General features: G+C 39.3%; 1 protein-coding gene across 1 annotated transcript in view; it reads right to left on the minus strand.

Moving 5' to 3' along the window:
* Positions 1-27,571, minus strand: part of Cpne8 (copine 8) — a 194,739-nt gene that overhangs the window by 147,982 nt on the left and 19,186 nt on the right. Inside the window, exons 2-3 of the mRNA XM_052748675.1 lie at positions 17,027-17,067; positions 16,353-16,399 (exon numbers count right to left, since the gene is read on the minus strand). Of these exons, the coding sequence (XP_052604635.1) occupies positions 16,353-16,399; positions 17,027-17,067 (88 nt within the window). The remainder of the gene's footprint in view (positions 1-16,352; positions 16,400-17,026; positions 17,068-27,571) is intronic.

Genomic DNA, 27,571 nt, shown 5'->3' on the forward strand with positions numbered 1-27,571 from the left:
ACACTTATGCAATGAGTTGCGTTTATTACTCTACATATCATGAACCATCCCTGCATCTCCAGAATACAGCCATCTGATTGTGATGAATGTTATTTATCTCATCTTGGTATAACTTTCATATGTCAAAGTTACTTAAAAATTAACCATTTCTTTATATTTTTGAACTTAGATGGATATAAAGTTTATTTTTATGATTTTCTGAATTTTACTGGTACCGGTTTTAATCTCTTCCTTTTGGTTTTTAATTTTATTAATTTGTATTCTCTCTCTTTTTTGTTTAATTTGGCTAAAAATTTGCCAATAATTTTTTCTTTATAAAACACTAACTCTTTGTTTCGTTGATTCTTTATTTGGTTTTTCTATTTTGTTAATTTTCACCCTAAACTTAATTAATTCGCCCCATATTTGGAGTTTGGTTTGTTCTTATTTTTCCAAGCATTATCATACTCCATGGCTTCAAAGCATGATGGGTAGTGGGATTCAAAGTCCTGGCACCTTCTCTGACCCCAGAGCCAGCCATGGTCAACAGTTAATACTGACTGCCAATTTGACAAAATCTAAAGTCATAGAAGGGACAATCCTCTAGGCATGACTCTGAGAGATTTTTCAGATTAGGTCAACTGAGGTGGAAAGAACTACTTTAACTGTGGGCAAAAGCATCCCATGGGCTGGGATTCCATGCTGAATAAAATAGAAAGAGAGCTGAGCACAAGCATTCATTGCTCTCTGCTTCCCGGCTGGGTTCAAGGAGACCCTCGTCACTTGCTGCCCTGCCACTATGCCTTTCCATGATGATGCTATATTCCCTCAGACTCTAAGCCAAAAGGAAACTAATGCCACTTTTGTCAGATACTTTATTGTAGCGACAAGAAACGCAACTAATACATTCTCCAGCTCTGGGCATTTCCCTCTCCCTGTTCTTGGTCCAACCTTCTGTTCTTGGGCTCCAGGACACATTAAATTCTTTCTTACCTGATGGACTTGATACTTGCTGATTCCTCTTTCTAGAATATTGTTAATTCCAATGTTTAGGTCTAGTTTTCATCCTCTGAGTTTCTGCTGAATGTCAACATTACAATTCTAAATATTTAATCTGAAGTTGAACTACTTACTCAAAATGACTCTCATGGTAGGTTTCAATCATAAAATTTATGTTTTAGAATTATACACTTATACATTAATTTCTTCTAGGTTTCCTAAGTACAGAGTAACTTCCATTAAGCCAGGGACATGTGTGTGTGTGTGTGTGTGTGTGTGTGTGTGTGTGTGTGTGTGTGTGTGTGATTTATATCTGTGTAAAAAATTATAAAATGGTTAACCACAGGATAGCAGTAATATTTTATTCAGAAAATAGTAATATACAATGTAATAATGCCAATTTTGGCTAAGTATATAAGTATACATACTTATATAAACACAAAAACAGATGATACACCAAACTGCTATAGGATCTAATTACTTTTTAACTTTTTCTACGAATGTCCTTAATTTTTTACAATGAGTATGCTTTACTTTAAAATGCAGAAATAACTTTAAATTGGTGTTCTGTTTTCCATCCACCATATTACAAGAACTGAAAGCCAACAACAATAAGAATCCACAATTATATTATGACTACTTCAGCACATCTGAAATTTGCTACTTTTTAGATAGAATATACCAGCTGGCCACCAAGTTATTATTTTGACTTAGAGAAAAATTTAGAGCTTAGTTAATGTAATATTACTAAATAAAAAGTTTTAAATCTCTGGAAACTACATAATTGCCTATCTATGGAGATAAGAGGTACTTAAATTTTTGAGGAAAGGTAAGTATTAATAAGTTCTGATACAACATTTGAAAGACTTATAATGTGCGTCCTAAAAAGGATGGAAAAAAGGATCAGTGCATTTCTCAACCCTCATCACAGAGGCTTCTTCTTGTAGGAGATGGTGATCATAACAGGGACTGACAGCTGGATGTGCAGAGAGTGAAAGACTTTGGGGCACACAGCCCAAACCCCTCCCCTCAAAGCTTAGATATTGACATAGAAGAGCCAGAGGTGATGGATGACTTGAAGGAAACAGTGTCTTCCAGACACAACAGGGTAGATTCACATATGAATTCCCACAGAAGTAACAACATGCACAGCACCTGCGCAGGTTCAAACAAAATAAAAGCCCGGCACTGAGAAGAGGAAGTGGACACAAAGCTCCCCCGCCTTCCCAAGAAGCCATTGATACCTGATAGGAATGGGAAAAACAGTTTTCTCCAATGCATCGTCACAGGGTATATGCAGGGAAGACCATGCCCAGGAGTAAGCAATTGGCCAACACAAAACAGACTTCATAGGGTTTTTTGGGTGCTTTTTGTTTTGCTTTGGTATTTTTTGTTTATTTGGAATATATATATATATATATATATATATATATATATATATATATATATATATATATATATATATTGGCTTTCAGAGAGAGAGAAAATGAGGGAATAGGGAGATGGAGGAGTGTTGGAGAAAAAAAATCTTATTCTGAATATCAGCTATTCTATATTATCCAAAGATGTATACACCTGTTCATAATGATCTATGGAACAATAAAACATGCATACAAGTGACATCATATGGACTCAAAAGATTATATTTGAGAATATATATGTATATGCAATGCATATATGCATGTAATGATAATTCATGAAAAAGGAGCCAATGAGTTTGAAGGAGAGTGGGAAGGGGTATATGGGAGGGTTTGAAGAGAGGAAAGGGAACAGTGAAACATTGTAATTAAAATACAATTTTAAAAATAGGGTATATATGGCTGCTTAAAATAATCTAAGGCATAATAAATTATGTACAGGTGTGTCTTGTTCAGCCTTTGCCATAATAATACAGTATTAAGTTTTCATTATATAACCATTAGGAAACTGTTTTTTATTTATCAACTGCAAATTCTGTCAGTTATTTAAATGAAATTAAAAAAAATATTGAAATAAAACACCATTCTTCTAAAACTTAAAGCAAAAAGTGAAAGACAATTCATAATCAAGTTTTCAAAGTTTTCCTTTCTTTGACGATTATATTATCGAATAAAGACCTACTTTTTCTATTTAGAAGTAAGTGCTGCAGGAACCGGAGGAAAGAAAATACTCCCTCTTGACTTCTAAATCGACTAATCATTAAAGTGCTTCAGAGGAGAAGAACTGGAAGTAATATTCAGTAGCTCCCTTTCTTGACATCAGGCAGATCTGCTCTGTTCTGAGAGAAGTGTTGTCAAGGTGCAGCCTGTGTCAGGTGAGTAACAGTGACACATAGAGAATTCAGCAGAACTCATATGCATCTCATACCAACTACTACGTGATAGGAAACTTTTATTCTTAGTGATCTTCAGAGGACAGCCTATCTGACAATAAACTCTGTAGCGCAGAAAGACTGTTAGGACAGGCTAGTCAGATGCATTCAGTCAGAAAATTCCATTTAAGACTATAAACTTTCAGGCAGTGTAGAAAAAGTTGATTACACACAAACACATACACACACATGCTTAAACAGACACACATGCATAAGCATTCACACAAGCACACACACATGCACATGCATTCTCTCTCTCTCTCTCTCTCTCTCTCTCTCTCTCTCTCTCTCTCTCTCTCTTTCTCTCTCTCGCTCTCTCGCTCTCTCTCTCTCTCAGCTTACACCCTCATACTCTTGCTCTGGAAAGTCAAACTCTGGCCTCATCAGAGAATGCATGGCCCTCTTCCTCTGAGGGAAAGAGATAAAGTGGGTCCTGTGGCTCATTACCCAATGCATTTATTTTTCCACAAATCAACAACCTCAAGTTCATTTACTTCTGAAATGACAAATGGAAGATCTGAGCCTTTGTTCAGAACTTACATTATTATTGATCAGTGAGGTGTGGATACAGAGATGCAAAAGGAGAAGCCATGTGGCTTCCTTGTAATACTATTGCTAAAATCAATGTTTTACATATGGGACAGTCTTTGGGTTTTTTAGGACATTTTATTTTTAGGAATTAAAACATTAGCCATCAAAAAATTCAACCTTCATCATCTCTCTTTAAGTTTCATACATAAAATACAGAAAAGACGAAACCCCATCAATTTTCAGGTTCCATTATTTTAAAAGTTTACCTAAAACAATGTTTGTAAAGTGAATTATATTCTTAAGAATAATAATATTTCCTAAGATTGCTTTTCCCATGTCATTTCTACCTATCAATACTAGGATTAGTGTTATAATTTAGCACCTAGGGGAAAACAATTGACTAGATTTGCAGAGGAGCTTTTATTGGAGAATACAAATTACATTTATGAAGTATCAGTTAGATCTTAATTTATATGTGATGCATGTTTTTCAGTGAATTGTGAGTTCTGAGGTTCACATGACTGGACCATCCAACCAACAGAGTCACCAGTCAAATAAAGCTGCCTTTTTTCCTGAAATGCAGTGTTTGGGGAAATGTTATTATGGCAAAACAAAATGTGCAGAAATGAGCTCATGATTTTAAAGTATATTATTGGAAAGAGGTTATTATCTAAATTGAGTTGATGATAAATTTGAAAAACATGAAATATGGAGAGGCAAAGCAAAAGGATGGCTAAGGTCCTGATGTATTTATCCCCTACAAACACACAAGTTTAAATGGCTGTTCACTTACCAAACTACCTTCCCAAGAGCTAATGACACCAGGTGAGAAACTACATACAGTGAACGGCTTTAGTGTAAGGAAAAGAAAAGACTCAGAAAACATGGAGGAGGTAAGAAGGAAAGAACTAGCCACTGTGTCTCCTTCCATAATTCCAAATAGTGAAAGGCAAGATGTTTCTGACTTGGAGGAGAAAGAATGACTTACACACAGTCCATAAAATTAAAATCCAGCATCAGACTCACCACTCTGCCGTCTACAGCTATGTAGAGCCCCATCTCTCTCTTCCTCTACCAATGATTATGGACTGAGTAAGGGAACCTCATTATCTAATAACTGGCTTCCTTGACTCCCATCCTCACCCCCAATCCTAGGCAGCAAGAAGAGTAGCAAGAATTCAGTGGCAGGATCACCACAGGGAGAACCAACACTAGGTTCCATGTCCAGGACAGAGCTGGCAGATGGAGCCTCCAGAACTGCTGCAGAGTCCATGAGAGACCTGTATGCTGGTGGGGCAGACTCCAGTTCCAGCTCACATCATTGCCAGTTCTAGAGTGGGCTTGTGACACACTTTCCTGTCTAAACTGCAGGACTTGATGCTGTGAGATTCAGATGTGACCAAGTTTTATATCAGTCTTGAGGGCAAAGGACTGTCTTTCTTATCCTTCCCCAACCTCAGGTCATTACAGCTATCCTCAAGAGTGTTCACAACAGAGTTCTACATTTGCCACACCAGGCTGATACTTAAATGTTCTAGTGAGACACACTCACATTTTGTCCCATATTACATCCAGCTGTAGCTTGGGCACTACATAGATCCTTGTGACGGTGGAATTAGGATATGACCCAGTTGGGTGTGTCCTCCGGCAGGTAAGAGCCAAGCTTCTCCACACCACCTCAAACTTGCAAGGCAGGGTAAGAGCAAGGATACTCACTCACCGTAGGGCAGGGTAGCAACATCGGCTTTTGCCTAGGAACCTATGAAGGGCCACAGAAACCTAAAACTGAGTAGACCCATTCACGGGCCAGTGTCCACAGTTGGAACCTTTGGGAGAGGACTAACATCACTAGGAGATGGCACTCTAGGCCATCAGACTCCTCTTCTAGTCACACTTTGTGGCTACAGTGATTGTGGGTCATAAATCTATGTCAGCATTAGACATCCAATAGTAGAATGGGCCTTGGCCAAACCTGGTGCTGTATAGTCCTTAGTGGGCTATATTGCAGGCTGTGGTGAATTTGTGGCTGTAAGTGTGGCATAGAATTCTGCAGCTGATCTCACCACTATCTGGATATTTAAAGTTATTACAGCAGAATTGAAACTTTATAAGGCATGAGGGCCTACCCTGGGCCCAAGGAGAAGCTCCTAAGGTCTACTCATTTTAGGATCTACCCTAGTAACCCAATGCATAGTGAACAAGAGCCAACCACATATCTGGGACAAGTCTGAGCTTAGGTCACTCTGCAATGCTAAAACCACCATCACATGGACTTTCAGCAAAGCTGACATTTGAAGGGTCTCAGAAAAATATCAGATGAGAGTGGAATGCTTACATTCCTGGAAAAATAGGCACAGATAACCAGACTACAATGACCAGAATAAACCCCTAATTCTTAAATGTGCAGAAAATGCACCCCACTACAATATTCAGGAACTCTCAGAGAATCACATCAGTTAAAACAAGGTGAAAGAAAGAACCAAACAATAGCTGTATGGGCAAAATCTAAAAGAGTTTAATCAGCCATTTTAAGGAAACACCACATGGTCCAAGGCAAAACAAAGGAATGACTCAATGCACCAACCAAGAAACTTAGAGAGGTGGAAGTAATTAAAAGAAAAAAAGCTACCAAATTATTGAGCTGAAAAGTAGATGGAGTGAAAGTAAACTGTAATAGAAGATATTGCTAGCACAGATTAAACAGAGAGAAAATTAGTGACTTCAGAGGCAAGCTATATGAAAATACACAGAGGGATAAAGAGAAAAGAAGAGAAAGAATTTACAAAAATAGGGGAACATGGTGAAAGCATCAGAAAGTAGATATTCGGGTAGTTGGGGGTTCCAGAGGGATGGAAGCATGGGAGAGAGAAGGAAGATTTTCCAAAGAGCTGTTAACAGAAATCTTTCCAAAACAAGAGAAGGATGCAAATATCCAGGTTACAGAAAGTTAAAGGTCATCACATTTTAACTCATTCAAGTCTTCCCCAAAACATATTATAATCAAGCACTCAAATGTAAAAGAAATATCCTGCAGGCAATAAAGACAGAACAGGTAAGCCTGCCCCAACTCCTGACAGCAGACTTCTTTCTCAGTAGGAAGCTTTCAAAGCATTAAGAGAGAAACATGAAAATAATGAAAGGAAAATTAACTGCCAGCTGAGAATCCTAGCAGTCCTATCCTTTAGAAATATAGGACAGAAAACAAAAGCAGAGATCACATGCCTCCAGAAGGCCGGTCCAAAGAAACTTTGAAGGAAATCATTAAAACTGAAATACATGCTAACAAGTGAGGAGACTTGAGTAGCTACAAATTCAGAAAGTTCTACTGCTGTGAACAGCGGGGGAAAGCCGCATATCAGTACATAGAGACAAAAAAGAGCAGTCTTCGAGGTCCATATGCTGAAGACAAGGTATGCAGCCTGTGGCACTGTCTGGGACCTTGTAGAAGGAAGTTAAGTCTTTGGGAGCATGCCCATGAAGGGATTATTGGGCCCGTGACCCTACTGCTTCTCTTTCTTGCCACCACGAGGTGAGCATGCTTACTGTGCCACATATTCCCATCCAACCTACGACGTGACCCAAAGAAATAAAGCCAGACGACCATAGAGTGAAACCTCAGAAACAATGAGCTGAAACACACATATTTCACTTCTGATGTATTTTTCATGTTAACAAAAAGCCAACACACAATTTAAAATACTTCAATTAGTATTCAAGACAGCAGAAGAGAAAGATATCAAGTGTGGCATATACAATTATAAATTCTTCCAGAATTTGGAGTCCATCTTTCCAGGCCCTTCTGGCTTTAAAGGTTTCTGTGGGGAAATCAGGTGCTATCTCATAAAGCTGCCTTCATAAGTGATATGAACTTTCTCCCTTGCAGCTTTTAATACTCTTTTTTAGTTTATGTTTTTAATGTTTTAACTAGTACGTCATTGATGATTTCTTTTCTGGTCTAGTCTATTTTATTTGATCTGTTAACCTCATGTACTGGATAGGCATCTCGCTTTCCAGGTGATTTTACTGATGATAACGGTTAATGATATCCAAGAAGTTTCTCATGTTCTGTTCATGCAGTGTGTGTGTGTGTGTGTGTGTGTGTGTGTGTGTGTGTGTGTGTGTGTTTTAATTTTTTGTTGACATTTCCTGGGTGATGTAACTTCTTTGCTTTGTCTTTAATCCCTGACTCTATTTTTGGCATGGTCCATTCTGTTGACAAGGCTTTCCACTGAAGTTTTTCATTGACTAGTTGAGTTTCTTATTTCTGGCCTTATTTCAGTTTGGGTTGTCACAAAAAAAATTAAGCTTTATGTCTTGGATTAACTTCCTTATACCATTTATCTTTGCCTTTGTCTTCTTTGAGTTGTTGACCATAGTTAGAATCTTTCTCCAATTGGTTTCTATACATTCTCTCAGGTCACTTTCATTAGGGGCCATTATTGTGGGATTTGGACTCTCTGGAAGAGACGTGCTATTTTGTTTGTTTCACATTGTTTTTATTTCTGCATTCGATCTATGCATCTGGAGTTAGTACGTTGGTTGAGATTTTCTTTTCGTTCTTCTTTGGTTTCTCTTTTTGTTGTTGAAGTCACCTTTCTTTTTTCAGCAGAGTATTTACAATGTTCAGGATGGGGCTAATTTGTAGCAGTTGGGATCTTGACTTCCCCTGTTTTTCTAGTTTGGGGGATGCATCCTCTATTCAGGTCTTTCTCTGCCATAGTCTGGTGCTTTCAACAGTTTGGTCAAGAAGCCTGGAACAAGTTTCCCTTACGATTGGAGCATCCCAGGCAGGCAGCTGGCAGGGCTCTTGGACGCTGTGTCATATGTGATGGTTGGAGGACCTGGTAAGGATCCAGCAGGGATCTGCAGAGTCACCAAAGGAGAAAGACAAGCCAAGAGTAGGAAGCTGCTCCTGGAAAGCCCCTATGAGACTTGATTACATGCGATAGAAGGGCAGTGTCTACCGTGCGAGTAGCTTACCTGGGTCTGTTCCACATGTGGTGGCCACAGGGTCTGGGATCATGACACAGAAGCAAGAACTTATTCACTTTTGGCTAGCTTGGTCTTCCCTCCTGTCATTGGGGTGATTTCCCTCAATACCGCTGCTCCCAGTTCCTTGGCTAACATTAGAACCAGCTTTCCTAAGATTCCAGTGTGGACTAAGGAGCAGTGTCTCTCCAGGAACACTCCAGGCCTCCTGTGCTAGATTGAGTCTGTTAAGGTACCAACTTCCCTGGACTAAGCAACTAAGGACCAAGTGACTACCAGATGCTCAGCCTTTCAGATGTGTGACAGCTGTTGTTGTACTCTTTGGATATTATTTCCTAAGCTGTTTTATGTGTGTGTACGGGTGTCTATAAATGTATATGTCTGTAGTATGTATATATGTTTTTATGGGTTCTGTTTCTCTAGAGAACCCTGACTAATACAAGTACCAATAAAATAAAACAAAAGTCTGATATTTATTGTATGAAGTAAAAAGTAACAAGGCTCATAACAAAATTATGGGATTTCAAAGGTTTGTGTTGGAAATTCTCCTTACAAGATAAACAGCATTTGTTTCATGGCAGACATCCTATTTGTGAGGTTGAGAAAGCTGAACTTCGAAGAATCTCCCGGTGCTTTCTGAGTGGGTATTGCTCAGTGAGGGGGATGAGTAAAAGCTGAACCACCAAGTGTGGGTGAAAGGAAGCCTGCCAGAGACATGGCAACAATGTCAATCATTTCAAGCAACAATATTTCAAATTTATAAGCAACTTCAGCTGCTTCCTCTCCTCACACTGAAACTTAAGGAATCCAGACTCAACCCTGCAATTTATACATTTAAGAGTAATTTAAAAAAAAATGGATTCATTCTGGAGCACTAAACTCTAATTCACAGATGTCAACAGCATTTTCCAACTCCTTGGAGATATGCAGCTCCTTGGGAGATTCCTTCACTCTGTCCATTATACTGTTTTTGCACTTCCATTAAATATGACAATTTATATCATTTATAGCTCTGAAATTATCAAAAGATCCATTATTTCAAGAGTGTTTCATAATTCATGGTCATTAGAAAAAACATTGAAGAAAAGATAACTAGGATATTGTCAGATACAATTTAAAATTGGGGTTTCAACTATGGATTGTTTTAAGAAAACCTTGTATTTATCGGAACTATTTTGCTTCTGATTTAAGCATTTTGCCAGTTATACCCTGATAACTAAATGTAATAAATCTCAGAATATAAATCACAGTGAGCTAAAGCTTTTGATAAATCACCTTAATTGAAATAAAAGTACAACCACTATACCAGTGGGGTGAAGCTGATATCTAAGCCAGGAAACTTGGTTAAACAAACGAACCAAAGTTGCTGAGAAAACTAACTATCCCAAACAGTTCTTGAGGTAAAAATACTCTGTTTTTAAATTTGACCCACCATTCCAGCTACACAGCCAGTATTCGCTAAATGCTGGTGAGATTAATAAATGATTAAGTATTTGTGGAGTTATTAAGAATATACCTACATTTTCTTAGTCCAGTCTGAAATAGATAGGTAGCTGTGTCTCATCCTGATAAAATAATAGCTGATACCTACTACGCATTTGGAAGAACTGATAAAATTACTAAAAGTTTGGTTTTGAACTCCCTAGCAATGTGAAACCACAAACTTGCAAGAATAGTAGCACTGAGAACAAGCTCTCGCTGGTGAGTCAGCACAGCCCTGATTGGATGTTTCCCATTACAGACATCCACAAGGCTTCTACACAGTCCCCAGAAACTCAATCCCGTGTGACAATCTCTACTGCTTCAAAGCTCTCCCTTAGAGTGGGCTACTCTACTGGTACCCACTTCTAAATGAAAATATTTGAAGAATCCGAGGACAGTCATGACAATCCAGGCGCTGCACTGTCTTCAGAACAAACCTTTCTTTATTCACATGGCACACGGAGGCTGGCTCTCACTTCAAGACGGAGGCCCTCCTCACACACATACTTGCTCTTCTGTATACTAAAGCATAGAAATCAAAAGGCAACATTTCAAAATTGCTCCCAGAGGAGTAAAGAGCAATAGCATTAAGCCGAGTCACCTGAAATTACCTACCCACAATCATCTTTTACTTATTAAAAGGACAATTTTATGGGGTCCAATAGAAATGCATCATTTTTCTTCATGTAAGCATTGCACATGCATCAGTGTGACCTCGGATTGCATAGGCTTTTGGTGGCTGTGCAGCACCGCACTTTCAGATTGGGTTTGAGGCCAAGGTAACTCCATATGCCATTTCCCATCAATTGCTGAGCAAGCACCAAGGACAGGATTTTTTAGTGTAGGAAGTTATTACTTGATACTTCGTGCGTTTTTGTTTTGTTTTGTTTACGAAAGTTGTTTTCCCTTTTAGAATCCCAGGGTTTCCCTAATTGTACAGTACTTATTGTATGCCAGATACTTAAACTAGCAACTAATATTTCATTACTGGAACAATTGTAGGAGCTGAAATCCTTCCTCATGTCACACATGCGTAGAGTCACCAGGAAACCAGGCACCTGCCTTAAAGCACCTCATTACCCTGGAAAATGTAAAGGATACATTTATCTTCCTCTCAAGCTAAGGAAACCGTGTTCCATAAGAGTTGCTAGGGGGATTAAGTATCAAATAGGGTTTATTCTGTTGTTTTTTTTTTTTTTTTTCACCCAGCAAGTCCCTTCGGTTGCTAAGTACTCCAGCACACTTAGCCCCTCCATCTGCACTTCCTCCCTACTCTTCCATGTCACCCTCTCATCTGTTAGCACGGTCAACTCTTTTGAAACTGACTTGAAAGTACCTTCTCAGGCCTGTCTATAGTGGAGTGGACTTCACGTGTTGGACACCTCGTCCCCATACAGCAGTGCAGAGTGAGGGTTTTGAACAGGTTACTGTGTGCTGCTCTCCTAATGAAGTCATGGCACTTCCAGGAGAGCAGGATCCTGATGGAGGAAATGGGTTGCTGGGATAAGGATGCTTTTGTGAGTTCAGCCCAGCCCCAGCCTGGCACAGGGCTCACCTTCCCTTCAGCGTTCCACCGCCGAATGAGATAACAAGGCTTCACATGGGCCCCTCAGTGTCAGTACTAAACTTCACAGCCTCCAAAATAGGGAGAGACAAATACTCTACTCATAATTTATCTAAACTTTGGTGTTCTTTTGTGGAAAGACAAGTAAACTAAGACAACCAATGGCCCCCCAGTCTTCATCTATGGCTTCTACCCCTTCAGGACAGCTCTGGGTCCTGCTTTTCAATACCTTCTCAATTTTGTCATGGTTTTCACATTGCCTTTGAATGTGGTCTTTATAACCACCATTTTCTATTCTCTGAAAAACAAACAATAGAATAGCAGAATATTCTATTATGTCTCAGCATTTTATCTTAATAATATGCCACCTTTCCTAAATAGTAAGACTTGGTTTCCTATATGGTTTTCGGTTTTTGTTATTTTTTGTTTATTTAGAATCACGCTTACAAAATAATTACAACCCACCCCCAATGACATGAAATTTCTTTATCTTTATAAAATCAGAACATAATAAGCTAGAAGTGGATAAGAATTGTGCCCACAAAAGTAATCTAATACCAACAATTCCCGACAGCTAGGATTCAAAGCACCACTCTAGATTAATAACCAAGTGCCACTGGTCAAGTTTCTTATCCATTTGTTCTTCTGTTTCCTATTACAATGATTATAATAGCCCATACCTCTTGTTTGTTGTAAAAATCAAATTAGCCAATAAGTGGGAATGGCTTAATATAGTCATGATCCATTGTTATGGTAAAAGAGCTAGCAAATTATATAAAAATATTTCACTTCATTAATTAGGCAATTAAAAAATCATGAGATTGTTTTTAACCAAGGGAAACTTTGAATTTAGCTTATTAATATCCAACAAGAACACTCTGGTACCGTTCTGAGCATTTTACAACGTCATTCCTCAAATTCCCCCTATCTAATGAATGCTGACTGTGTCATCATTATGAACATGCACTGGCTAAGTGTCTGGTTCTGCATTTACCATGCTTCCTTCATTGGTTACTGAAGCACAGCACTCTTCAGCCCTATGGAGCCCGGCACCTATGTTCTGTTAAGAGTTCTATGCTTCATTGAGCTGGACATGGAAAGGGGAACTGAGAGCAAATGACTGGGGACTGCATGGGTTCTTCAGAAAGATCAAATGCATAACCAAATAAAAGAATGCAAGACAGTAGAGACAGACTTGAGAGAACACTGCAACGAGGAATACAAAAGACAACTTGTCAGGTTGGGGAGATTGGTTTACTGGGTAAAAGAACTTGTGCAAGCATGAAGATCCTGGTGCAAGTCCCCAGAAAACACAGAAAAAAGGCAGGTGTGCCCACATGCCCCTAACTCCAGAACTACGAGCAAAGAGGTAGGTCCCAGGGGCTCACTAGTCTAAACAAAGTAGCAAGCTTCTGGATCAGTCAGAACAATAAAGAAATACACCTGATGGCCACTTGTGGCCTCCTCATGCATAGGCACATATGCCTGCACACACACACACACACACACACACACACACACACGATGAGAATTAAAAAAGTAGTAAAGCGATAAGTAAGTCATTGCTCTGCTTTACTTTGTGAAAGAGAATTCACACTTCTGGGTGACTGATTAGATGATGAGATTCTAGGGAAGAAATCAGGACAATTAAAAAAAATGTTATTAGGCATATTACAGAAACTATAAAGCAGGCATGGGAAAATGTTAATAACTTGACATCTAGATATGAGTAATTTTGAGGTAAATATGAAAGACCATATGAGCCTATGGGGGGTCATCTCATTCAAGCCACCACCAGGAAAGCTCTGCATTACTACACACTTCTGCCAATGGATACTGCTTCAGCCAAGGAAGTAATGTTAACCAGTGATGAACTCAAATCTCCCCAACTGTCAGATGAAACTTTTGTATTGCTATGATGATTATCTCAAACATGTATTTTTCCTAGTAGGATGTTGGTAATATAGAATGTTGGCACCAGGAAGTGGAGTGGTCTTTGCTGCTGTTGTATGCTAACAACCTGGCCAAGCCTATGGAACTCACAGGAGCCATTCAGAGGGCCTGATGGAACAAGTTAGAAAAAGCCTGAAATTCTATAAGCAGAGCTGTTACGGTTGGTGCAGGGTTTGAGTGCAGCCAGGAACATGGACAGTAACATTCTTCTGGTGACGTTTCACGTGGAAAGTAGAATTCCGCCAGGAAATGGACCAAAGGCCTTCCCTCTTACACCATACCAACCAACCAATTTGAGGCTTTTTGCCCGTGTTATAAGACATCATGGTGCTTTGAACTTGAAGGTAATAGATTTGTTTGTCTGGCAGAGTCAATTTCAAGACAACAAAGCACGCAGTTCTCAGTGTATCACTGGCTGCTTTTAGTCAAATTTCAGGAAAGAATCTGGATCAAAGAAAAGGAAGCAGCAAGACTGGGAAATTTTGCAGTGTGTCTAGAAAAAGAGCCACATGCACAGTCCAGGTAAGTGAGATCAGCAGAAGCAGGAAGGAAGCAAATTCCCTTCACACAGAAGAGAAGAGACATGCCGTGAGCACCTGAGCTCCCACCAATCACAGCTCCGGAGGGCTGAACGTAAGTTTGGTTTGAACACTTATGTCAGAAAAGAGAGAGAGCTTTTGGATGCTTCATTCACCCAGGATGTATTAGAGAATCATTTCCCCAAGTTTAACCATTCATGAAGAGCTCATTGCACTGTTTGAATGGGACCAGGTAGCTTAGGCTGTAAGTAAAAGTCAGTGTCCTCCATATGATCCTATTCTTACAGGTAGGCAGAATATAAGCCCTGAAAGTGGGTCATAAATGTCCCCATGCAGATTTCAAAGGAATACCTGGCAAGCAGTCCCTGACAGGTGAATGCGTGGAGCTGAAGTTTCCATGGAGATTCTAGAAGGCAGAAATGCAGGGTTCCTTGGGAATACCGCAGGCAAGAAGCAAAGATGGCGCACGGGACTGGTCATAATGGACCGCAACCAAGAAGACCATAGAGTGCAGGTTGCACAAGCCCTTAAGGCCACATCTGGTGACAGTGTACTACAGGTGTCACACCAGGATTTTACGGATTCTTCCCTGCTGACTTTCATCCTTGCTTTGCTCTAATTCCTTTCTATGGCCTGAATTCTCCCCATGTCTGTTGGCCACTATGTCTGGGATGTGTGCTGACTCTTGTCTTTACAGGGCTCACACTTCAGTTTGCCTGTGTCACAGACTCTTTCAAGTAACACTGCAATAATTAAGGTTCTATGACTCTCATGTGTGGAGTAAATGGGTGGTGCATTCTGAGACAGCTGTGAAATTTGGGAGTAGGGGGAGTCAGGGGCTTAATCCTATAAGTTTAATATTACCCAAAAACCATGCATTAAACAGTTGATTTCTAAAGTGTTACTATTGGGAAGATGTGCAGCCTAGAGGTCCTGAAGTCTCTGGAGGTGTGACATTCAATGGCACCAGCCCCTCTCCACTCTCCTTACCTTCCTGGCAATGGGGAGATTTGATCTCTTACTGTGTGTTACCTCAACCAAAGCAGGAGCACTAACCAAGTGTGGACTGAACTTCTAAAACCACAACTCAAAATAAACTTTTTTCTTTATAGGTAAGTTGTGTTGGGTATCTATTCTAATAATGAAAAGCTTATTAAAACACACATACAAAAAAAAAAAAAAAAAAAAAAAAAAAAAACGCTGTTCAGCATCACCCTAACAATCCATCATTACCAATAGTTATAACATTTGAGTTCTTTATCCCCCTGTTGAACATAAACTACATTGATCTAGTCTTAACTGGCTACCTGACCATTGAGACAATTGATCAGGTAACTAATGCAAATCAGTCTGTGACAACAAGTAGGAAAACTGCTTTAGGGAAATCCAGTCATATACCGTGACCCCATTAAAACGATCTGCTGCCTTTCTAAACAAACAAACAAATAAAAACCAGCAAAGACCAGGAAAGTGAAAAGCCCCACCTCTGCTCATCTTCTCTCTAAACATGGAGACGCTCTAGAAAATAAGATCATTGAAATCTTTCACTCTCTTTGCTTTTGCTCATTAAACAAAGCCTATTTGTGTGAGGAAATTGAGTTTCTATTTTATTTTGAAACAGTAAGTTACCTACTGATAAAAAAAAAAAAAGGCAGATGATATTTGACAATAAGCACCCCACTTAAGATCCTTTTGTGTGGCACTTCATGAAAATTCAACCACTGACTTCTGAAAGTGAGATTAACTCCACAAACATCATGTACAGAAGGGATCAAGTCAACTGGGCAAGTCTCAGCTCTGGAATACTTCATGAGCAGCTCATGAGTAAAAATTCAATAAAATCAAACAATGAGAAATTCAGTCTTTAGGTTAAGAAAGACTTAAACTCACTGAAAACAGGTCAGCTTCTCTAAGATAAAGATGCTGTGGCCTCTGCACAGTGATTTTGAAAACATTTTTCTCTTACCTCTCTCCATTCTTTATTTCCAACTGCTTGTGTATATAAGACACAAACTACAAAAGATGAAAAAAACACACACATAGGTAAATGTCTGGTGTGAATGTACATGATTTCTATTTCAACTGTCCACAGGTTACATCAAAACAACATACTTAATTCTCTGTTTTATTCTTGCAAGGAAATCACCAAAAATTTATTTCAAAGAATTAGAAAACAAATTACGTCAACCTTCAAATTTTATTATGAATATATTTTCGCATACAGAGAATATTACCATTGTTTGACAAAATTTAAAACCATACTTTGATAATTTCAAATATCAGGGTTTAAAAAGTTTGTAAACCCTTTTGAAGATACTTAAATTGCTCAGAGCAACCTCAGAAGTGACAACCTGAGACAAACATATTTTGCATTTATACCTACAACCCATTGTCACTGTTTATAAACAGGTAAAGTATACTATTAATTGATAAAGAAAGTCTAAAAAAATAAAGACTAAGGAATTTACATTAATTATTATGGGTTAAGAAGAATCTTAACACTTATCAAATGAGGCACAAGGATTTTTTGTCCATAAATGCCCATGTCTTTCTTCATTTAAAAAGCAAGCGTACAAATAGAAATAGTAAATGTCACATAATTTTTGCAAAATTGAGTAAAATAAACAATATTTCACTTACTTGGATCAGACTTAGAAAACGTGTCTCTATCAAGAAGATTCCTGTTAAATAAAACAGAGAATACTAGTTAATTACAAAACCAATCACTTAGATTCATATAACTTCACAAAACATAAATATGCAAACGTATACACAGAACTAAATGTGAACTTTGTAAAGTCTTGTTTCTCTCATTCGATTGGCTATCAGCAGACTAGAAATGAGGTGATTCATGTCCTAGTCCTGTATGACCGTTGACATGACTCTCCATGTTGTGGAACTGGAATGTCTATGCAGATGTCACCAGGTCACCTTTTAACTCATCCTGCAGGTGCTTGGACACGTCCCAAACTGAAATGTGAGACAGTTGCTAAAACAAACTTTGGGATTCAGAACTTGTGACCACGTGGGTGCATATAACAGCATCCAGTAGGAAGCCCTTTCTAGTGACACTTCTCAGTCCTGAAGGGTTGTTGCAAACAACCTTTTAGTCTAGGAATTTCTGATGAACACATAAACCTTGTGTAAGCATTCTTTCTAGTAGGGGGAAAAATCAGACAACTAGACAAAGTTGATACAACTACTGATTTAATTTTTGCATGTATTTGCATATCTATAACAGAATAATGTGAAACCAGAAAATGGGCAATGGAGTATCCTGTTATCTTCAACAGCTATAATATAATCATATACATTATTCTCTAAAAATAATACTGGATTTCATTAAAAAATTAAGTACAGGTGCAGTAAGTGCTTACTGTACAAACCTAACGACCTGAGAACAGGGCCCCATCACACATGTCAAAAGCCAGGTAGTGCACCATGTGCCTATGTGCCCAGCCCAGGGGAAGCAGAGACAGGTGGGTGGGTCCCTGAAGCTCCAGGACCAGGGAGTTTTGCTGAATCAACAAGTTCCTGGTTCTGTGAGAGACCCTGTCTCCAAGAGTAAAGTGAAGAACAATGGAGGAGTACATCACTGTTGACCTGTGGCTTACACACACACACTCACAAGCAGGCATGTGCACCTACACACACACACACACACACACACACACACACACACACACACCAAACCACAAGAGTTGAGTTCAGTCTTCTCTGAATAATAAGGTAGGCAAGTACTAGGAAAGTTACATCTTGACCTAGTCTCAAAGTGATCATTTTAATCTGTAGCTCTTTATGAAAACCAAGATATCAATGGTGATAATCTGAAAGTTCCAAAGCTCAAATTTTTACTTTAGATCCGGCTTCCATTTTTTGGTAAGCATTTGAAATCACTAACATATCTGTTTATCACTTAAGTGAAAACTCCGTGTTTGAGCTGTTTCACTCCTCTATTGGACCCCAACTGTACTGTCACCAGCATTACAATTATACTTGGAATCTATTTCACAGTCCCTCAAGCCTCAGAGTACTTTGAAACCTCTTTTTCCATTTCGGATGGGATCTATATCCAAGCAATCCTTTTGTCCACACTAGTCTGATATACCCTCTTATTTCAGTTCCCAAAAGCTACCACTTCCATGCTCATCATGGACTGAACCATGTAGCACAGGCAGCAACCTGAAGCCACACAGTGAAGTAGTCCTAGGAACAAAGCAGCAGACATACTTGGATTTGGAAGTAAGTCAGATTTTAAAAGGTCTATGCTACACAGAAATCAAATGAAAAACAATCCTTTCTGTCCCTTATCCAGACTCCCAGACTCCAGCAGTGGTTGGCAAATTGTAATTCAAAACATTTCCATTTGAGGAGGTACTGTGCTATTACATTTGCAAAGGTAGTTTTCCACTTAGAAATAATTCTCTGGCCCTTCCAGTGGCTCCAATTTCTGCTCATTAAGATTCTAAAATAATGTTAATTAAGCTCTTTTTTTTTCAGAGTTCATGGAAACAAGAGAGTACAAAGCACCAGTGTGGTTGAGACTCAAGAGTATGCTAGATATTTATCTTGAAGACAATAAAGCAGTTCCAGTGTCTTGCTCATATAAGATTAACTACAATCTTAAATTTAAAATATAAAATAAAGATTTTCACCAGCAAGATTAATGTGGTCAATCAGTGACTACTCAACACTGTGTCTTCCAGCCATTCTAATCCTAAAACATAATGCTAAGGTTAAAAATACAGCAAGAAACACAACTACCAGCATGGCACAACTACCTTAAGAGTGCATTAGTGGCATTGGCATGCATACCTTGTGGGTAAACAAGAGCTCTATAATTAGATATAAGACCAACAGGTGGGAAATCATGCCTGGTACTAGAAACCTGCCTAGGTTATCAGGGCTAGTGAAGTCATGGGTCTTAGAGGACAACATACAGCCTCCATCTTACTAAACAAGTAAAATTTCTAACCACATCCTAAATATTTATCCTTATTCCCACAGTAAGTGTAGTCCTCACCTCTCATGAAGGAAACTTCTCTTTGCAACAGATGGACACCATGACCAAAAAAAAAAAAAACAAAAACCCACAACCAACTGATACATCTATGACACAAATTCTGCAAATGAATCATTTTGTAGAAAGAGTAGAAAGATTATAAAAGCAAGAGAAATGGGAAGTTTTGCTATGAGACTGTGTCTCTTAGGAATGTCAGAAGCTACACTCATAAAGTCTCACCAACATGACTGCCTAAACATGAGCTGAACAATGATGATGCCAATAGGCATGCTGACACAGGCGGGAAAGGTCCAGGAGGCCTAAACTCTAGACAAAGAACTAACTATAGGTAACTAAGGAATTCTGAGAGCAAGAGAAATAGTCCTTCCCATGCTGTGGAACAATCTTTGTACACTGTAAATATGCATGACTCTCATTGGTTAATAAACAGATTACTGGTCTATAGCTAGGCATGAAGAGATTGGGCAAGAAAGCCAGAGTAGGAGGAAGTCTAGGAAGACCCCAGACACTAGGAAGAAGAAGGGGGAGTCCTGTGAGGCACCAGCCAGATGCAGAGTAAGCAGAGTGTGTACAAAATGAAGTAATAAGCCATGAACCATGTGACAGCAAGTAAAAGAATAGAAGTGGGGTTAATTTAAAATGTAAGAGCTAGTTAGTAACAAGCCTAAGCTATCAGCTGAGCATTTATAATTAATAATAAGTCTCTGTGTGGAAATTTGGGAGCTGGTGGTCCCAACAAAAAACTCCACCTACATCCCCAGGGAAGAGCACACTAATTGGTTATCCAAAACCAAATGGTCAGGTCTGAAAAAATACATATAAGTAACATTACATAGACCATATAGGTTGTATTTATGGAAGTGTGTGTATGTGTTTGTATCTGTGTGTGTATGTGTGTAATAATGAAAGAAAAAAGAAAAGAGGGCATGAGTTTGAAAGAAAACAAAGGGCTGGTATACATATGAAGATCTAGAAGGAGGACAGGAAAGGAGGAAATGATGTAATTATAATACAATCTAAAAAATATATTTTAAAAAAGAACACGGCAAACTAAAAGTTTTCACATGATGAAGAATAAAACCTCAGAACTTCTTCAATATGATCTTGACAACTAAGACTTAATTTTCCAATTCTTTCTAAAAATAAGTTCTTCTCTACTATGGTCATATGAATAGAATACAAAAGAGAACATCTGACTTTTAGTTCCTGGAAGGCTATTATGCTCACGCATTTTGAAAGTTTAGAAAAGTCAAATCCTTTTAATTATGTGTAGAGAGCAAATGATCAACAATTGTCAAACTGCACCCACCCACAGCCTACTCCAGATAGGTACAAAATATTTTACTTTACAAATATTTTATTAAAAAGAAAGTGTACTCGTGTTAATATGTGGGACTAGAAAAGATCAAATTAAGTGAGGTAACCCAGACTGCATTCTTTCACATTGAAGGTTCCTGACTCCAAAACTTCAGATGTGAGTACATATCCAAGAGGAACTGCAGTAACCAGGAAAGTAAATTGGGACTATCGCCTGGGTGGTCAGTAGGGGGGAAGGGATGGGAAATAGCAGGGTACAAGGGACTTGACTGGGGAAATGGAAAACAGGGGTCTCTAATTAGAGAGGGGGGATGGAGATAAATACAGAAGATGGAGAAAGGACAAAGCAACAGTAAAGGATGTCTGAAAAAGTCATTAGGAATCATATTATTAATTATCTACCTGAAAGGAAAATATGTAATACACAGAAGTCTGCGTATAAATAGACATATCTAGTTTAAATGAAATTATCTCATCTGAGATGATAATGCTCCCACCTAGAACCAAAGACCATCTAGCAAAAAATAAAAGTAAAAACAAAAATAAAACAGCTGTGAGAAGCCCTCTTTTGAGTTATTGGTCAGGATTGTTGAAGAGACTCCCAAACATTACAGATTATTGCTATTGTCCTTGGTCCCACCCTCAGAGGTAGAAGGAAAGCCCCTAGTATTGAAAACACCATGCACTTCAGAAACAGGGTCCAGAGACCACTGAGCTGTAACTGATTTGAATGCCGCTTCCCAGAAGATTTAATAGTACCAGAAGGCACCGTGAAAACTTCCAAGCAAAGTGAAGCAACCAGTAGCCCTATCTGGCTATGATGCCTATGAACCACAACAATGACCAGAATAGAACAATAACCCAAAGGGTACAGTTGTGACACCCATACCTTGGTGGTCACCAAAAGTTCTCTAGTTAGACTTAAGACCTGTTCAACAAGAGGGAAATCATGGCTGGTACTGGAAACCTAGCCAAACTACCTAGAGTTGGTGAAGTCAGGGAACTTGGAGAAGAACATACAACCACCAGTTTATTAAAACAGCATAATCTCTAACTACATCTAAATATTTGTCCTCATATCCACAGGTAAGTGTGGACCTCACCCACCCCTCATCAGAAAGTTTCTTTGCAACAAGCTGAGACCATTACAAAAAAGCATAACCAATTCTAAGCAGAGTTGTGGAACCTAGCTAGTCTCAATGGCTACAGCTATAGAACAGCTCTTGCCCCTAAGGCTCAGGGGACACTGAGGAGAGACTAAAGGACTGTAAGAGCCAGAGAATCAGGAAGTCTCCTGTGAGACTGTGTCTCTGACTAATGTCAGAGGCTACAGGCTTATTAAAGTCTCACCAGCATCACTGTCAAAACCTGAGTTGAACCAGGACAACAACGGACAGGTCAAATTGGAAGTTGGGAAGCCCATGAGGCATCAATCCTATACAAAGAACTGCAGACCACTGAGAAACGCCAAGAGTGGAGGAAATAGTCTTCCCCACCAGGGAAGAGCATACCAGTTGGTTATTGAATACCAAAAGATCAGCCCTGAAAATATACATACATACAAGTAACACTAGACAGATTGAACAAGTTATACTTATTATATGTATAAGATATTATATAATATATATAAATATATTATATTTATATAATTTATAATATATATATATATATATATATATATAAAACAACAATTAATGAAGAAAAGGCCATGGATTTGAAAGAGAGCATGGAGGGATGTGATGCATGTTTTGGAGGGAGGAAAAGGAACAGGGAAAATGGTTGAATTATAATCCAAAAATAAAAGAAATTATTTTTAAAATTCATTTTATAAATAAGGAAACTCAGCAGAGGCCCAGAAAAAAAGTAAGTTAATAAACAAGGCACAGTTCCAATAACAAACAGCCTTGTGGTGCCAACTCTTCCCACTCCAGTCCTCTTTCTTTATGGAATAAAACACTGGAGAATTTCAGAAGAAATGCCTTATTTTTTTTAGAAGTGTTAGGAATGTGCATCTTGAGCCAAATAGTGTAAAACAAAATAAGCTCCTGTCAGTAGGGACATTTGAAGGGCCCTGTTTACAGAATGAGAGACAGAGCAAGAGGCCAAAGAAAACTGCATTCGTCACACAAAAGCACCTTTATTTCCTATGCAAGGTACTTCTTGAACACAAAAACACATACACACATGCACACACAAACACACACATGCACAGACACACATACACTCATACATACATACACACACATATACACACATACATATGCATGCACCACACAAACACACACATGCATGCATATACATATATGCACACACACATGCTCATGTACCCTTCTGGATTTGAGGTGGGAAGGCTACTCTCTCCCATGACATGTCATTAGCTTGAACTAGAGTAACAAAAACTCATGCCAATAGTTTTATGATGTTGAACTGTAGCATTAGTCTAAAACTGCTGAATATTCTGTCTCCATTTTGGAAACTTAGATACAACCAAAACAAGGAAGAAGGCAAATTCTTGAAGAGCAGTCGAGAAAAAAGGTGCACTGTAGAAATATTGTCTGAAGGACTATGATACAGTTCAGTTGTAGAGAACTTTCCTAGCACAAGTAAAGCTCTGGGTTTCACCCCCAGCACTGCAAATATTTACATTATACCGTCAAGCAATACTCATGCATACATTGATATTACATGAAGAACATTGATGCTTTATGTTTATATATGTGCACTTATATGTGTGTGTGTTTGAGCCTGAAGAAATACCTTGTGTAAATTGTACAAAGAAGTACCCAAGTTATTCTAATGATCTCTTTTCTTTAAGTTTCAATTAAAATACTGGTCTCTAAACTTGAAAGAGGGTGACTAATAATAGCACAGCTAAGCCTAGGGTCAGCCTAAAAGTTACAGCCCTTATGAGAACGGACTGGATTCACAGAGGAGGTATGTTTTACATACTTAAAACAGGACAGTAGCAGTCCATCACCTTAACCACTTGGCTACCTCATCCCACAGATCTAAGCAGAGAATTCTCAACAGAAAAATCTTAAATGGCTGAAAGACATTTAAGGAATTGCTCAACATCCTTAGTCATCAGGGAAATGCAAATTAAAACAACTCTGAGATACCATCTTACACCTGTCAGAATGACTAAGATTAAAAACACTGATGACAGTTTATGTTGGGGAGGATGTGGAGCAAGGGGAACACTCCTCCACTGTTGATGGGAGTGCAAACTGGTACAGCCACATTTGAAATCAGTACGGTGGTTTCTCAGAAAATTGGGAATCAGTCTACCCCAAGACCCAATGATACCACTCTTGGGCATATACCCAAGACATACTCAATCATACCACAAGGACACTGTTCAACTGTGTTCATAGCAGTATTATTCATAATAGCCAGAACCTGGAAACAACCTAGATGTCCCTCAACCAAAGAATGGATAAAGAAAATGTGGTGCATATACACAATGGAGTATAACTAGAAAATATCATCCTGAGTGAGGCAACCCAGACTCAAAAAGACAAACATGGTATGTACTCACTCATAAGTAGATGCTAGATGTAAAAAGCAAAGGATAACCAGACTGTAACCCACAGCTCCAGAGAAGCTAGCTAACAAGAAGAACCCTAAGAGGGATGCATGGACACCCTGGGAAGGAAAAATAGATGAGCTCTCCAGAGTAAACTGGGTATGAGGTGGGGCAATACAGGGGAGGAGGTGGGGGATGAGAACATGAGGGAACAGGATGGTCAAGCTAGGGGAGGAATGGAGTAGGAGAGCAATAAAAGAGATACCTTGATAGAGGGAAACATTATGGGGTTAAAGAGAAACCTGGTACGAGGGAAATTTCCAGAAATCCACAAGGATGACCCCAGCTTAGACTACTAGCAATAGTAGAGAGGGTGCCTGAATTGGTTTACCCCAGTAATCAGAACAGTGAATACCCTGTCATCATAGAACCTTTATCCAGTAGCTGATGGAAGAAGATGCTGAGATCCATAGTCAAGCACCAGGCTGAGCTCCGGGAGTCCAGTCGAAGAGAGAAGAGGGACTTTATGAGCAAGGGGGGTCAAGATCATGACGGGGAACTCTACAGAGACAACTGAATCAAGCTCGTGGGAACTCACAAACTTTAGAGTGACAGCTGTGGGGCCTGCATGGGACTGGACTAGGCCCTCTGCATATGGGAGACAGTTGCGTAGCTTGGTCTGTTTGAGGGTCCCCTGGCAGTGGGATCAGGATCTATCTCTGGTGCATGAGCTGGCTTTTTGGAGCCCATTTACCTATGGTGGGATACCTTGCTCAGCCTTAATGCAGAGGGGAGGGGCTTGGTCCTGCCTCAACTAAATGTACCAAGTTTTGCTGACTCCCCATAGGAGGCCTTACCCTTTGGAGGAGAGGACGGATGAGAGGGGCATCTGTGGTTGGTATGTAAAATGAATTTAAAAAAAAAAAAACAAAAAAACTTCTTAAATAAAAAAGAAAGAAAGAAATGAACAAGCCTGAACTTCCAGAGCACAGAAATACCACTAAAACCTGAAAACATGTGTGGGTGGAATCACATGGCACCGTCCTCAGCACTGGTCAGCACTCAATAAATGTTCTCTCATTCCAAAACAGGACAGTGGATAATGAGGAAGTCGCCAACACCTCCCTAACATGGGGCAGAGGTCACCGTGGGGCCCCTTCACTACCCAGTCCTTGTGAGTAGAGGCATAGGCTCTAACGAAGACAACAAACAGACATCTAAGAGCCTCTCCCTGCCTGCTCTGACTTCACGCTCAAAAGCACTTGGTGACTGTAGCACACCTTCCAGAGTTCTCAGCCAGAAAGATGTGCTGGAAGGCAGCGTGGACAGCAGCCTTCACGCCTCCTGCGTGTTTCACCGTCCGCGGCCATCCCGAGACCCGACCTCTGGAAACCACAGCTGAGGTCGTTGTTTTCCAAGTGAAAAATTAGCAAATTTCTTTCAACTTTGGTGCAATTCTGCAAGCAGCTTCCAAGCAGATAAGGAACATCATCAGCCCCTACTTGTGCACCAGCGACTCTGCAGCAAACAGGACAGGCGTGTTCTGGAACGCAAGAACCTCAGAGTACTGCCGGGAATGCGCAAGACAATGAACCAGCCACATCCAGTGTCATGTAAAGTAACAGTACAATAGATTATAACCCAAAGAGTCACACTCATGCAGATGTTAAAAATCCAACTAATTCTCAGCTCGGATTCCAGCTATTTTAAGAAATGTACTAGGGAAAAAAATACAATGGAGAAGTATATATATATATATATATATATATATATATATATATATGTAAGTAAAATAATACACACATACACACACACATACATATCATAACAAGAGGTTTCCGTAGACACAGAGATGGCTTAGCAAGCAAAAGTGTTTGGCATACAAGCCTGGCGGCCTGAGTTGTAGGCCCAGAACCCTCATAAAGGTGAAAGGAGTGAACAAACTCCATGTGCACACCCACACTCACACACACATCATGCACACAGTAATTAAAAGTTAAGAGAATAACTTCCATTGCTCATTCTTTCTTCCTCAAATACTGATACCACACTAATAAGGATTTTTTTTTTTTTTTTGGTTTTTCGAGACAGGGTTTCTCGGTGTAGCTTTGCCCCTTTCCTGGAACTCACTCTGTAGACCAGGCTGGCCTCAACTAATAAGGATTTTTTAAAAGGAAACAAATTTCATTATCTATCCTATCACAGATGCAACTTAGAAAAAAAAAGACTACTATGCATTTATATGAATTTCAAAGTTGATAGTTTCAAAGTCTTAGCACTTTGAGTTCTTGTAAGTTCTGAAAGTGCTAATTTAATAAAGCATATGACATGCTTGTTTTAGGGAATACATCATGGAACACATGGGGTGGACTGGAAGATGCATTATTACTAAGCGTCCCCGGGAGACTCTCTCCAATAATAAAGCCTCCACTGCTGCATGAGTGGGTCAGTTCTGTTAGCTTTCGATAGAAATGGCTAAAACAATAGAACAGGAATATATGTAAATACATAATTTCCCTTGGGGACAATGGTAAAGGAAGAGCTGGACACTGTCTCACAGCATAAACGTTCCACATGTGATAGAATCTCTGCTTTACAGGGCCTTGCCCAAAAATTGTCCTGTTTCTACCAGAGAAGAGGTCGTGTCTTAAACGGTTGTTGAGTCTTATATTTGCCTGTCGTTCGCCTTGGGTTCTGGAGCACTGGTGGCCTGCCAGGCTGCTACAAACACTGGGCAGACAGCTCCAGGAGCTGGCTCAAGCTCGTACAAAGCAGGGCAGACAAACACTGACTCACACAAGTGCTTTATTGTTTAATCTGAGGCGTTGACTGCCCTCCTGTTAGCTGTGGTTAGCTGCTTCAGCACAGGCAGCGGAACAGAGGCAGGGGGGTGTGAGGTTACAGAGATTCACTGGGCCAGGTCTGGGCCTTTGGATTTGCGGTCACAGTATCCCACAGAGCAGAATCAGGAAGTCATTTTTACATACACATTTGCTTAAATCTAAAAACATGCTTTTTTTTTTTTTCAGGATTCTTTTTTATAAAGGCAAGGGGAAAAAAACGTACTCACCATTGGAAGTGATCTGATTGTAATATTTGATTCACTTATTCTTTCACTGGTTGGAAAACATTTCTGGAAATTTAACATGCACATTTAAGGAAAATCTATTTTTTCTCCAAACTGTAACTGTTATAGCAAACAGAGACAGATTGGAGACAGGCAAAAGGGTAGGTTCAAAAAGGAAAAAGTAAATATGTAAATAAAAAAAATATTCTGAGGTTGAAATTACAAAAAAAAAAAAGTCGAAGTCAGCTTGAA

This window comes from Peromyscus californicus, unplaced genomic scaffold (genome assembly GCF_007827085.1).
Source record: "Peromyscus californicus insignis strain IS unplaced genomic scaffold, ASM782708v3 Scaffold_20__1_contigs__length_68692818, whole genome shotgun sequence".
NCBI lineage: Eukaryota > Metazoa > Chordata > Mammalia > Rodentia > Cricetidae > Peromyscus > Peromyscus californicus.